Consider the following 15,185-nt stretch of genomic DNA (forward strand, 5'->3'; position numbering starts at 1 on the left):
CTCCCAAGATAATAACTTAACACCTTTTTACAGTGCATTATGTCTATATGATGGGATTTTGGCTTTATTTTGTGTTGTTGCTTGTGAAAATATGCACATCACATTCTCCAGATGAGCCAGGACCATTGATTACATTAGCCAAATGTTAAAGCACTAGAGTGAAATGCTCAGTAAATTGAGCCTCGGTGAAAATGTGGCTTTCCGCAAGCAATGCCTTTCATATTTTATTAGCAAACTTTAAAGTGGTATTGAAGCTACACTTAGGACAAGTGTTAAGATTCTTAACCTTATACAACCTGAGGATGGATCCTTTAAGTTCAATGAATGTATGCCTTGGCATACAATGGTGTAAATTTGCAGCTGAACGAAGGAAGCTCATGGACATCAAGTGCGTGGGTTTTGTAGGTTCAGAGGAAAAGGGCGGAGAGGGCCTAGAAACACTAATGTGTCTTTTTTCCTCCATTAACAAATTTGACTGATATTCCTATGTTCCTGAGTGCCCGTTTCTTTTATATCTTGTAAATACTTCATTTTTCTTTACTGTGTTTCATATGGCGTACTTCCCTTGGCTTCTCTCTAGTATGTACATGAAACCAATATTTATGATGATTGACATTTGGCATTTCGACTTGGACCCTACAATGAATAAAAATATGCTCCCACTTGCCTGATGGATGTGTGTATTCTCAGGTATGGTTGAGTATGCTCTGTTCCTCTTCCCATTATTTTGAATTCTGATGCCCCAGAAAATTTTCTTTCCATATATTTGTGTTTTCTCATTGATTGTTTTTGGTATGTATGAGCAGTAGATTTTATTTCTATATCCATTGACTAAACTATGGACACTATTAAATTTTCTACCTCCGTAGGCTGACTTTGTCAAGGATTGTGGTGACGACAACATATGTAATAGTAACCTGCAGTTTGATGCACTTCTTGATGGATTGTCCCAGTAAGTTCTGAGAATGGGTGTGGTTTGTGGACTCTTGATGTGATGTGATCCTTCAGCTCCCTTTGAGCAGAATACCTTTTGTCTCAAAGTAAGATCAATGAGCGACACTTGAATGCTTGGCTTTATAAAACAGAAACCTCCAGTTTGTGTTGTAGATAATGACTGTTGATAATACACAGGTGAATGGAAATTGGACTCAGCACAACAGCACGGTTAACTGGTCATTCCTGCAGCTATTTAAGTGAACTTGGGGGTTGAGGTTTAATGTTGAATAGTTCGTCTGTGACATGCTAGTGTCCTGTTGAGTGGGTGATTGTTTAGCCTGGGTTTGTGATGTTTATCACTTTTGTTTCATTTTCAACAAAGACCTGTTGACTAATTTTTTATCTCTATTAAATGACTGCTGTAACTGATAATTCGATTTAGACTGAAAAACATGTCAACTTTAGCTTGTTAGTTTTTTCCCTCATTAAATTCCTCTCCGACTTTTGTTTACCTCAACAGGGATGAAAATGGAAATTACGAGCTGATCATCAAAAGAGAAAATACTCTGCAAGTGATCATGAGCGTTGCAAATTTGGGTGAAGCGGCTTATGAGACGAGGATTTACGTGAAAAAGCCCAAAGGTGTTTCATACATTGGCACAGAGTCACAGGTCAGTGTGTTTGATGTGCTTCCCTTTTGTGGGGACCTTCACACGGTTTTTAGGTTTTTAATGATGGGGATCTTTGTATATGGTGAAGTCTAGTTTTTGAGTCATCTACTTCAATAGCTCATGGCTACTCAGTCTGAGTTTGATTTGAGTTTAGGATACCTACTCATAAAGTGACCGTGTTGCTGGACACTGTTTATGTGTATACTGACAGTATTAGTCCCAAAGCATAAGTTTGCTGCCCTCCCTCCCTCAACCCCCACCCTGTCATGTGATTCAAGGCTTGATATGATATGTTCCTTTGTTGCAGTTGAGTTTTCCTTAAAGATTTATTGAATTTTACATAAAATTTTACTCATTTCTCCTACCATAATGTTGCTTTGACTTACGATGAATAAAGAATATGACTTGTTGTTTGATAATATGTGTCAAGACACGGTGGGATCGTCAATTTCTGGGCTTATGGAGCTATAGCTATAATCCTAAAGCTTGTTTATTTGTCTTTCTTTCAAAGAAAAAAATACCCATCTATCTTGAATAGACATCGAGATATTTGCGTTTGAAGGAGGTGGGGGTGACCTGTTTTCTGAGGTAAAATTTGCGAGAAAATAGCCACCAAAATTTGGTAACTTTCATAGCTTGTGAGTCTTCGAAAATTGAAAATGTACATATTTTGTGCCATTAAACATTTTTCAGTATGTAAGTGTATTTTTATATGGACATAAAATTATGTGTTGAGCCAAAAAACAAAAATTTGACAAAAATTGCCAAAATGGAGAAAAAATGCCTGTTTTTTAGATTTAATTATTTTAATGAGTGCCTGATTTCACCACGCTGCCTCACATATGTGAATGTGTTACTGTTAGTTTATCTAGTAATGATAAATGTCATCCATGTACCTACTGACCAAAAAAAACCTTTACCCATGGGAAAGCCTATAACTTGGCACCAAAGTTCACAATTCACACAAAAATTTACAGGATGCAAGCTGACCCATTCGGAAAGAGAAATACGTAACAAAAACCACAGTACCTTGGAAGCAGCCAAACTTCGAATTTTAATTTATAAATTTGTCACAATAAATCGGGATGGACACCAAGTACGTCTGTGAAATCTTGCGTTTCTATCTCTATTTTAATTATTTTTATGGGTGTCTACGTGGGTAAAGGTTTTTTTGGGGTCATCTGGTATATAAACACTGTGTACTTCGGTTTATCTCTTGATCCATGGTCGGATCAAAATTTTCAAGATTTTAACTCCCATCAATGCAAAGGTTTGAAAGTCTGGTTTTCTCCTCAGGACTCCGTCTCATGCCAAGGGTTGAAGGAGGATGAAACCCTCATCAAATGTGAGCGGATCGGGAACCCGCTGCGCACTGACAAGTCTGTGTATTTCATTCTCAAGCTCAACGTCCCCCGTGAGCTTGTGGAGAGCACGGAGATCTATAACCTGACAGCCTGGGTCAACACGTGAGTTGGAGATGAGACATGAAGAAAGTATAGTCGAAATTGCCCAAGACAGCCACTGTTGTTGAGGAGACTAGTGGTTGTCTTAGACTTGTGGATGTCTTGGGTGGTGTCACCGGAATTAAAAACAAAAAAAAACAAAATAAAAAAAACCCAACCCAAGTGGGGTAATGGTAAGCGGATGCTTGCACAGGTGATTGTCTTGGCCAGGTGACTGTTAGAGCAGGTTCAACTGTACTTTGTAAGAGGGGAATTGCTTTTCAAAGCAGCTGTACAATACATTTTTGTTAGGAATTCAAAATTGTATGCTGTATATAATTGTGCTGCTTGCTCTGTTCATGACTCCAAAACTTTCATATTACATCTTCTTTTTCTTATTTTAGCACTACAATAATGGGCGATAAATTCCATTATAATTGAAGTATTGGGGGATGGATACACTACGGGCTGTTACTGATTTCAGAATGGTTTTTGGATTTGTAAAGAAAAAAACCCAAAAGTGCTGAAAAGATAAATTTGTGACAAATGGCTTTATGAAAATTATTATTTTTTTTGGGGTAGTGAAAAAATACTTTGTACTCTGTACTTTATATTATGATGTTTTTTTCTTGCTAAGTCACACAAAATGTTTGTTTTTGACAGGTCTAGCCTTGAGGAGAGCGTTGTCAATGATAAGCATGTACTGAACTTCAAGGTCATCAACAAAGCTGAGATTTTCATGGATACGTAAGTCTGTCTCATTTCTCGTTATATTTATGATATGATAAGTTGTTGACCTTGACAGCACAGAGCCATTTTTTTAACCCTCACTTCCCTCTGGCCCAAGTCACTCTGGAGTTCTTGACTCTTCAGGCTCAGAAAATACTGACTCTGTGATTTTTTGCAGGCGTGAACAAAATGTATGGTCTGCTTTTGTTTGAAGTTTTAGAAGAAAACGTGTAAAATATTTTCCAGAGACAATTGGATAGGTTATGGTAATAATGCATAACTGAGTTTGAGGTGAGCAGTGCCCTGATAGGGAAATTTACACAAGTGGGCCAGGGGCAACGAGAACTCGTGAGGGAAATACAAGTGGCTAGAGCTGTAAAGGTTAACATTTCTTCTTCTGTATCTTGACTTGTACAAGGGTTTTTATTATGTAAGTCTCCTTTTTTATAGCAGCGTTTAGCTGGAAATAATTGTAAAAAAATCTCTCGATAAAACATGATGTCAGACTTTTTAGTCTTTCTGTATTGCCTCTTTTTTTTACAACCCGTAAAACAATGTCATAGCTGAAAAGGCTAAACTGTCATTTATCTCACATTTTTAACTATCTGGAAGAAAGTGTTTTGAGGCATTTCCGTCTTATTGTCATTCTGTGTGGTGTATTTGTTTCATATTCTTTTGAGATCGTATCATTATGGAGGCTCTGGCTTACAAGCATGATAGATACATTCTGTGAAGAAGCCATTCACACGCTATTTGTTTATTATAGTGGTTATGTAAAGTTACCTGGCCTCCCTTGACATCACAGTGATGATGGTGAAAGAATGAAAAGGAGGTGAGGTAGCAGGATTTGATCCACGGCGTACAGACAGCGCTCTTTTAGTTGGATCGGCGATGGAGTGACCGGGTCACGGCGGGCCGGTCACCCAGAGGTCACTAACCCGCCCTCCCGCTACCCGCTACCTGCGTCGGTAGTCGGTGAAATGAATTTTTCAACACATGTTTTATCGTCTTACACAAACAAAAAATATCATACGTGAACACAAGTTTGTTCTTTAGAGAAAGCAACTAAACCTCTTTATTGGTACGAAATAGCAATACCATGGCTGCTCACGTTTTTGAGTTAGATGCTCTTAAAATGTATGTCTATTTATAGTTAGTCAAAACAACAAACACATATTGAATGGCTAATAACTTATAAGCCTAACGATAAATATTTACAAAACTGCCACGTAAGACAGGAAAATGTGTTTAGAAATTGACTCACTCAAAATTTTGTTTCCAGCACGAACATGGAACTTGTCATGAGCATAATAGCCAAAACGCTTCCCTGCATTCATGACTTTTTGTATCCAATGGATTGTGTATCCTCCTGAATAATGATATACTGGCGTATCTTCAATATACAGCACCGATTTCTTTTCACAAAATGAACACGTACAGAATAAAACAATAAATTTATATAATTTTTCTTTCTAAACATATCCAGCAGCACGCAATGAGGGGGCTATTTGCAGGAGATGCGACACAAAAAATAAAACGCATTATGTCTATCTGGTTTGAGATCCTTCGTGCTCTGGCTTCCAGTTTTGAGATCTCTTGGTGGCTGCTTTCTGTGTCCTGTTCTCCTAAAAGCCCGAGAGCAAACATGTGTTGTTGTATGTGTGGAATACAGTGTTGCTATGATATGTGTGGCTTTGGGATAATTTTGTGGGGAAATAGCGTCTGAATGCGGACATGTAATTGTCGATTGCTACGGAGATTTCTGGAAGTGAAAATTGTTTGACGGTTTCAGATGTGATATTGCAGTGTGAACATGGCTAAATCTTTCATTGAGAAGATTGAATATTGCTTCCAGTCCACTTGCCTCCTCAATTTTTGCAGTTTCGGGGGAGTATTTTCTTGTTTCTGTATAAATTGTGTTTGTTAGTTCCTTACATACATGGGGATGGGGGGAGGTATGCTTGGGGTGTTTTACGATGTTAGCTTGAAATGGATCTTTGTATGCAGCCACCTAAGCGGTACCGACAAAATGGAGAAGGAATTCACATTTATGCTATTGTCAAACGCACACCACATGTTCCTACTGGTGTCAACTGCTTTTTTGCGGCATGAATTGACGTGACGTAACACCATATCTCTGTTTGATAGTTGAAATCGTGGTAAAACACTTGACACAAATGTTAGTGGAGTACGACTGTTCATTTTCGTCCCTCACATCAATCCCATAAACCAAGAGAATATCTCCTGCCATTGTCTTACATAATCGGGGCTTTCTGTACTTTTTTTGTTTGACAGTTAAATTTAAACGCCAACACACACGACAAAGTTCATTCAGAGACTCTATGCCTCTCATATGTGTGACTGACCCATTGCATTTTAACGATTTTTACTTAGGAACACAATTCACTAACTGATTTCCAGTCACCGCAAAGTGCTGGAGAAACAAAATTCACATCATTAGAAAATATGATTTGATGGCTATCACACCGCGCAAACAGAAATAAAGACCATCGTTCCATTCTCGAATGATTTGTAATTAAATTTGAAGAGATAACATTATTAACGGCGCTTCTGATCACATAACACTCACAATTTAAAACTGTTATTATTCCCAAACGAATCAATGAAAACTGTTGAAACTTTCACAAGATATCAAGAAGACGTAGACGAAGCGAAATTGGTGAAGAAATAGGTTCTGTGGGTAGAGTGAGCATCATTTTACGGCTCATGAAATTAGGGGAAGAAACGCGTTCTGATAAGGACAAGATAGGACAGCACTGTGCACGAGTTGACCCCGGTCAATCCCCGACTTGACGCGTGAAATTGCAGGTCACCTGCCGCTAATTTATGGCCTACCACGGGGGGCCCGGACTAACTAAAAGATCGCTGAGGCGGAATTTCAGACGCCGTGGATCATGCCTCGTCTTTTAATAGAGCTATTTTTGTCTTACCTTATGATTCTCCTTCATGTTTACAGTAATGTCAACCCTGATTATGCCATCATGAGCCAAGGACAGCCACGTGGAGCCAGTTCTATGAAAGACGAATTAAGCATTGGGCATGCTGTGAGGCATAATTTTATTGTAAGTATTTGAAATACTAGTACGTGTACTAGATACTTGTAAATTCATCATCACTGACTTTCTCACCCTGGGTCAGGGTATAGGCCACGAACAAACCCTTTTCAACTTTCCCTATCCTGGGTTAGCCTTTTGATACCATCCCATGTCTTCCCACTCTTCTGTACATCATTTTCTGTGACTTTTCTTCAGGTTACACATGGCCATCCCCTTGATCTTTTACCCTGTGGATTCCAATCCAACACTTTTTTTTGTTACGCAGCTGCCTGGCTTCCTTAGAGAGTATGTCCAAATCCATGGCCACCACCCTTTTCCCCCTTAATCTTCAACTGGGTTTGGTCTCGTTTTCCTTAACACTTCCTTGTTGGTGAACTTGTCTGTCCATCTGATCTTAAGTAACTTTCTTAGGCACTTGTTCAAGAAAACCTGGATCCTCTTTATGCAAGTCTGAAATGCATTCATTGTTTCCTGTCTATACAAGAAAAAGAGACACAGAGAAAGAGAGAGAGAAAGAGACATCTAGATTAAGGGGATGTATGGCTGTGTGTGGAGAAAGAGAGAACGTGTGTGTGCGTGGGTGCATTTTTTAATGAACATATAAACATTTCTTAATTTGTTGGGCCGCTGTCCAGATCATTTGATCTTTGCACTTTGGTCATCATTGCCTGATGGCTTTGGTCACTTAACTCTACCAATGTCTCTTTATCTAAAAGTTAATCTGTAACTTTAATAAGTAGGGGAGTATTTTACTCAAGCCAAGGTTTCGCTTGGTCAACAAAATTTCAATGACCAGAGAACAAGTGGAAGCTCTGTCCTTCGTGCTCTGTGATTTGCTGGTGTCTAGTGGTTTTATCAGGTCTGTTATCAAAGACAAGCAGGCTTTGACCTGTCCAAGGATCTATGATGTAAGACTGTACTGGCCCCTGTTTACTCCCCTGGACTGTTCAAGGGTCTTCTTATCAAGGGCTCAATATAGGTCACTCACTGGCTGGCTAGGTGCCTTCATGTAGTATAAATAAGGAGGGGCAGCTTAGTCTGGCTACAGTTCTGTAGAGTGCTTTTGTGTGTGTGTGTGTGTGTGTGTGTGTGTGTGTGTGTGTGTGTGTGTGTGTATGTGTGTGTGTGTGTATATGTATGTGTGTGTGTGTATGTATGTGTGTGTGCTTGTGTGTGTGTGTGTGTGTGTGTGCGTGTGTGTGTGTGTGCATTTCAATTTTGAAATGTGGAAGTGTGTTGACTATCAGCATTCTATAGTATGGGACCATTGTCACTTAGAATTGAAAAATTGAGAGGTGAGTTGTTTTTCTGATAGTTTAAGTCAAGTTTTCATAATGGATCATCTTGCTCAGTGAATTTTTGAAAATTTTGTATAATATGTATAGTTTATTTCTGTTTTCTTTTAAATAGGAAGACAGCATAGATAATTAATTTGTTAACTTTAGAAGTTAAAAAGTTGTGGAAAATATACTATGTTGAGTATCTCCATTTTCCTGCTATAGTGTACTATGTCCCACAGCCTGGCTGAGCCCCGACAAACGGGATTAAAGCAGATGGCCTCTTATTTAAGCAGATGTGCTGATTTTCTGGACATACGGAAATCCAGGTCTCTGAAATTGTCCAGAATTTACCAGTCTTCTTGATAAGAAAGTATAAGACAATGTGATAAGTAAATTTTGAGTCCCCTAGCATGTGTTTCTATGGGATCCGGAGAGCTCCGGATTTTTTTTTCTTAGCCTGATGGTACCTCTGTTTTAAGTAATTTAAACTGTGCAGATGGAGCCATATGGTCGCTTTTAAGCACAAGGGGGCTATCCCGAAAATACTGTTTTGAGAAAATTTAAGGTAAAGTTTTTGCCCCCTGTTCAGTTTCTTTAAAAAACAAGGAGAGTTTTCTCTATAACCAAACAAAAATACACACCAATGAATCCAAACTTCTCGTATAGGTAGGGCAAAAGCCCGCTTTTGGTGTAGGTCAAGATTTCTGGAAACCCTCGAAATCCGGGTTAGCCCGCTTGTCCTTAAAAGCGACCATACAATGTTTTCAATATTTGGTTGTCATGTTTTTATCAGGTGAGAAACTCTGGCCCTGGTGTGATCTCAAAGTCTTTTATCACCATCTACTGGCCTTATGAAGTCGGCGATGCTGCAGCTGGGTCTGGAAAGTACCTCCTGTATATGATGAGAAAACCAAAGGTGTGTTGTGTTGAAATTAGATATTCATGTTGATGAACTAGATTCTTATGTTTCAGAGTGTTGAACGCTTTAAAAAAAATGTTTTTAAGAGGCACTGATCTTCAGATAATTATAGTTATATTTAAGACATTGCACATCTTTCTCGAAGCCAATGTCCCAACCTCTGGACTTTTTTACTTTTCACTTTTCCTGTGTTTGCAGTCTACTAGCTGAACCAAATTAAAAGGTTGCTGTTATTTCTGAAATTTTCCTTATCAATACTCATGTTAGACATTGTTTTCAGACATTTCTTCTCTTGTTAAGGCACTTTTTTAGAACTAGTCACTGCAGTTTACAGCCAAGTGATATTCTGTGTTCTGGAGAAGAAGTTTTGTCAGATATTGTACTTTTGAAGGCTTAAGTGCCAATAATTGAGAGGAAGAATAGTGAGCACATAGAAATATTCCATCATATTTCTGTCTTTGTAGTCTGTGCAACGCAGAAACTTGACCATTTATTCTTTTCTCTTCCCCCAGATTGTTGGCCCTGTCGTGAAGTGTAATGATGAGGACATTCAGAAGTATATCAATCCTCTCAACATCAAGGTTTGTTACTTCTGTCACATGAGCTTCTTTTTGTTAAAAAAGTTTTCATCTGTAAGTGCCTGGTCTGAAACAAATATTAGCAATCATGGTTGGCTACTCATTCTTGGATACTCTAAAAAAAATCTATGTTGTCCTGGTATTTTCTTACCAATCTTTAGATAAATTGTTCTTGGTCTTTCTCTGCCTCTTTTGCTTTTTATTTTTCCAGTGAGAGCATTTTAAGCCTTTATGTCCATTCAAGTTTCCTTGGAACTGCATTTGTCTCTCTCATTCTTGCTTCTTTTAGCTCTGGCTCATTGGTTTTTCATTTTTAAAAACTTTTTTATTCTCGGTACTAAAAGAAGATTGTCATGTGGATGTGCTTCTCTGTAACTCTCATAAACAATCTATATCTAACAGGAAGTTAGGGATACCCAGCTAGCAGAGCCTGTCGTGGAAGCCTCTAGTGATGATGACATTGCCGTGGAGGAGGTGGAAGTGAAGCCGCTGCCGGATTCAGACGAGGCAGGTACAAGGAGGAAAAGAAGTGCAGGCAGAAGGGTGCGGAGAGCAGCGGGGAATGTGGTGGTCATGGTGAGTGGACTTTGTACATGTGTATCCAAAAGTGTTGTCTGTGCCTTATAACTTAAACTGATTTGGATTTCTCTTCTTCTTTTTTCTTTCAGCCGTTTGGCGGTAACTTTAATTTTTCCCGTCTTTTTTCCTTTCATTTTAGGCACGTTCTTCTAGTCAATGTATTTGTTTGTGTATTGTCTTTTTCATTCGCCCTTTCTTTTACTAAATATGCTCAGGATGTAAGCTGGTGGTTTGAGGGCGTCACTCCTAAGTTCTACCTGTTTATTATTGCTCTATGTTGTCTGTCTTTCCATTCTGCCCTTTTCCCACCACTTGACTGATATTAAGATTGTATGATTGTATTTACTTAAACTACCACCGATTCGGAAGTTGAATATGAATTCTTATATTAAGTTTAAAAAGACTCCATTCTACTTTTAGTGTTGTTTAGAAATGAATGAGATAAATTCCTCTTAAAGAATTGTGTACAGGGTGACCATTTACTGATTGCTTTGTTTGTCCTTCCTTCTTCAGAGTTGCAGAGATGGGACTGCCAGATGCTTTGAGTACAAATGCATGCTGGGTAGACTCGAAGCCAACGTCAATTATGTCAAGATCACAATGGAATCCCGTCTGTGGGAGAGCACATTGCTGGCGGTGAGTTTCAGCTTGCAAAATGAGGTAGAGGTGTAACAATGCAGTCATTGCTCAGAGGGGAAAATCATCATCTGTTTATCATGATGAAGACTTTAAGAATTAAATTTATTGGAATTTACTTAAAATATATTTTCAAGACCACCAAAATAGTGGTGGGATATTCGCTGTACAGAAAGCAGTAGTTTGAAAATACTTTGACTTCAGAATTTTGGGAATACTTTAACTTCAGAATTAAAAGAAATTGTTTTGACTGGAAATGTTCTCATCATCACTGACACTTTGTGATGTAAGTCTATTAGGGCTGTGCCCCGGTAGCAAACCTGCTCGTGCTCACAAGCCCCTAGTTCAAGTCACAAGCCTCAAATCACTAGGTCAAGTCATCAAATCAAATCACCAGCATGATAAGTTGAGTCTAGCGCAAACTGTAACCTCCTTGGTCTAGTCTAAACTTCAAGTCCACAGCAACTAGCAATCCGTGAAGCCACTCGTGTCAGGCCCCCTCATCATCCCCACCCTGCTTGCAATCCGCGAAGCCACTTACATCAGAAAAAGAGAGAGGGGGAGAGTGAGAGATCTCACCCACAGAGTCACTGCGCGGCGTGGCACTGTAGTTTACTCGATTAATCGAAGGCATGCGCAAGCTTTAAGTCCCGTCCGCTGCCACAGGCCCCACAATTCACACAGTACTGATTTGCGCTAGACCTAGAGATTTGCCCCAGGACAAGCTCCAAACCTGACCTGCTGACTTGTACTGTCTCGATACACCGAGCGAGCGGCACGCGTAGGACCGTCTCGAAGGCGACAAGACAGTCCGATGTGTTCAAACAGCAAGACAGTACTGCTCGCTGTGTGAACTTTGAACCGTGGAGGAAGGGAGAGGCTGGGCTTGTTTTGGCGCAAGGCGTAGAGAGCTGAAGTTATTTTTAACTTCCCGCCGTTGATCAGCTAAGCGAATGGATAAGTGAGAGGGAGCGTGGTATTGTAGTAACAGAGACCTAGGTTTCTGGTAGTAATAAGAATAAGTTGACTTAGATTACCCTAAAATGGAAAATTCCAGGGGTCGTTGTGATTGGCTTTTGTATCGTATGTATGTAACCTATTTTGTAGATGTGTTTCACTCACAGAGACATAATACAGAACATTTAGGAGACGGGCTAGGCCTACTTCAACCCAATGTCAGGGCCAACCTGGGCTGAGAGGGAACAACGAACGCCCCAGCAGAAAGACGGAGATTCTCAGTAAAAATTTCTCCCCATACGATACGGGAATCGAACTGAGGTCTTTTGCGTGCGACGATGAAGCGCTTGGCTTGTGCACATTAAAAATAAACAGGCCGTAACATCATAAGAATAGCTGATCCAATATTAATTTTTAAGTGCATTGAATAGAGCTTTTTGTTTTTTACAACCGAACTATGAAAAAAACCCAACCGATCTTGCACTTTTGGTGCAAGCCTCTCAATGCAAATAACCAGAGAATCTTCTGTAATATGTGCTGAGCCCACTGCCACGAGAGTTCGCGACGTCACGACACAGTACAGTAGGACTGTCCGTGAGTCACAACTCACCGGAAGTTCCCTCCGGTAGCAAGCGGGAGGAAATCAAACCACAAGCCTGCTCGCAAGACTCTAGCGCAAGACGCCTGCTGCTTTGCAAGCCTTCGATTAACCGAGCAGAATCCAGCCCTAAAGTCTATTGTTCAAGCGCTAATACAGGTTGAGGAAAAAGAACTACAGCTGTTGTTGAGACAAGTTGACACTTGATTGACATTTAAAGTAGAGGATGAGAGAAGAGGAGGAAAAAGAAGTAGACATCTGAGATTGTGGTGGTGTTGTGATATCACGGATTGGCTGATGTAGTTGATGCTGTTTGTGTTTTATCATTTAAATTCTAGTGAATAATTACCATGAGGGAATATAATTGCTAAAAATTACCTCTTTTCTTATATTTTGTAGGTGGCTGAAAATGTCTCAGTGGCCAGGTAATTGACAGTTGCAGTTGAATTATATAAAAGGCTGTTGATGTTAATGTTTTGGTTGTTTTGGTTGCTGATGTTGTTCGATGCAGTTGCTCATTTTCATTTTCTTGTTCATGTTTGTCTTTAATTTCTTTTCTTCAAATGTCTGTTTTTAATCTGGTATTCTTTCCTTTTCAGAGAAATCCTGTATTTTGTCATCACATTTCTTAAATTAAATAATTTCCTTTCTTTGGTTCACAGGATTATCAGAAGGCCAGTGAAGTGCAGGTGATATCATGGGCTAATGTGACCATTTCTAAGAAGCTCATGATTACACAGAACACAGATGATGATGAAAAACGAGTAAGTTTAAATATCATTCGTATATCTTTGCTACATGTAAATCCTGTTTTCTGAAGTGACGTGTTGCAGCCATCTACTGTTTTTACTTTTTTAGGTATTGACAACTTCCACTCATATGATCCAGATATTATGCAGTTTGAGTCACAGTAAAGAACAAGCAGTTCCACACTTATTCTTGTTTTTCGTTTTTCATGGCATATTTTGGGCTCGTAAATACATAAGGTCATCTGAGTGTACGTAAATCTGCAATAACCACAGAGCCAGTGGATAAAGCATAATTTCGTTACAACTGCATCTCAGGATTGTTAGAAATCAAGGAAATAACAGAAGACTGCCTTATTTAGGGAAATAAATGTAACAGAGTGTCCTATGGCAGATCAAAATCTTAACATATTTGTGAATACTATCTGGTCTTATTGCCTCAATAAGGGCAGCTTTAGTCCCACAAAATCTCTTTCTGTTACTCGTAATTGCCATTTCAGAATGTTTGTGAGAACGGTGATCTTAGTTGAGGATTATTGTAAGATGTGTTTATTGGTGAACAGGTAAGGATTAGACTGTCCAGCTTCAGCTGAGCCCAACAGTATGTGGGGCTGCATCAAGTACCTACCACACATACCATTCACCCTTGCTGCCCAAGTGATTCCATTTTACTGCTGATCGGGGGGCCCTTAGAGTGCTCTTGTTTTAACACTGTTGGAAGGGTTTTATTATCCAAATCTGTTCTTGGTAAAATATGGTCTTAGTTGTGCTAGCTTGTATACTACAGCATTGCTGTTTTCTTGAGCATTGTACTTATAGAGTACTGTATTGTGCATATTTGTGATAATAAATGCTTTGCTGCATCTCCTCTGCATGGTGTGAATGTTGTGTGTTTTCAGGCTGTCACTCGTGTTGTGTTTAAAGAGACCTCTAGTCAGACAGTACAGTGGTGGATCATTCTTGTGGCTGTCTTGGTGGGGATCATTGTCCTTCTCGTGGTCATCTTTATTCTCTACAAGGTAAGTTATAAAGCAATGAGACTTATGAACATCTGTCTATAACTGACCAGGTTAAACCAATGTAAAGTGCTGTCAATATGATGGTGGGATCTCTACAGTATAATCCACTTATATTGATGTCCGATTTATCGACATTTTGGACATTTTGACATTTCGACATATTTTCCAATTACGAAATTTTTCCTTCAATATCTTTATTAAACAATTTCTCTTATATCGACTTTTTTCCGGCCCACTCTGCTTTATCGACATGCTTCCTGGGTACCTGGCGAAGCCCACGGACTTGCAACGCTTACGGTCAGCACATTAGTTCTTTATTAAGTCCGCTTACCTGCCAAGTAGCCTATGTCGACACACCAGGCTTGTAGGTCATGTAGGGCCTACACAGTGTAGTCTTCAACACAGTACAATGCCTCACAAACATGAGCGTCTCGCACGCTGGGCATCACTTCCCTTCCCCTACTCCCGATCGCTCACTCCCAGCTGACTTCCCTTCCCCATCCCCTTCTCACTCTGTCGCTGGCAAGTGCCACTGTCAGCGAGTCAGTGCATCGCCTTTCCATTTTCCCTAGCAAGCGGCCAAGAACAGGCCTTACAAATACAAGGATGCTACAACAAAGTTTGCGCTGGTGTGTAGTGTGCGCCTCGCGTTGCTCAGTCTTTGGTAGTACCCCCCCCTCCCTCCGTTAGTTTCAAGAATCAAGGAGCTTTCAAAAGTAGAGTTGTCTTTTACCACTGACCTCCCCTTGTTTTTTCCTGTTTGGCTTTATATTTTCATTTACCTTCATTTTTATTTATCGACATCAAATCCACTTCCCAAAGCATGTCGATATAAGCGGATTATAATGTATTTGAAACTGGCTTAATATCTAACCTGATGTAAATGATATAGAATCAATATAAAGTATTTCTATCAAGTATATATTTGTAGTACATTCATTTGCATATGACTTTTTAAGTACTTAAAAAAAAAGTAAACTGAGTGCAGATGCTGATTTAAAGATTTTATTCCTTCTTT

At 39.5% G+C, this 15,185-nt stretch overlaps 1 protein-coding gene across 2 annotated transcripts in view; it reads left to right on the top strand.

Moving 5' to 3' along the window:
• Positions 1 to 15,185, top strand: part of LOC101857916 (integrin alpha-PS1) — a gene marked incomplete at its 5' end in the record, with an annotated part of 43,187 nt that overhangs the window by 25,626 nt on the left and 2,376 nt on the right. For both annotated transcript variants that reach the window (XM_013089829.2, XM_013089830.2), the window contains 11 exon segments: positions 870 to 952; positions 1,457 to 1,607; positions 2,904 to 3,073; positions 3,713 to 3,796; positions 6,756 to 6,861; positions 8,929 to 9,051; positions 9,567 to 9,635; positions 10,035 to 10,208; positions 10,725 to 10,847; positions 13,065 to 13,166; positions 14,048 to 14,167. In XM_013089829.2, the coding sequence (XP_012945283.1) occupies positions 870 to 952; positions 1,457 to 1,607; positions 2,904 to 3,073; positions 3,713 to 3,796; positions 6,756 to 6,861; positions 8,929 to 9,051; positions 9,567 to 9,635; positions 10,035 to 10,208; positions 10,725 to 10,847; positions 13,065 to 13,166; positions 14,048 to 14,167 (1,305 nt within the window).

Source organism: Aplysia californica, unplaced genomic scaffold (genome assembly GCF_000002075.1).
Source record: "Aplysia californica isolate F4 #8 unplaced genomic scaffold, AplCal3.0 scaffold01059, whole genome shotgun sequence".
NCBI classification, from domain to species: domain Eukaryota; kingdom Metazoa; phylum Mollusca; class Gastropoda; order Aplysiida; family Aplysiidae; genus Aplysia; species Aplysia californica.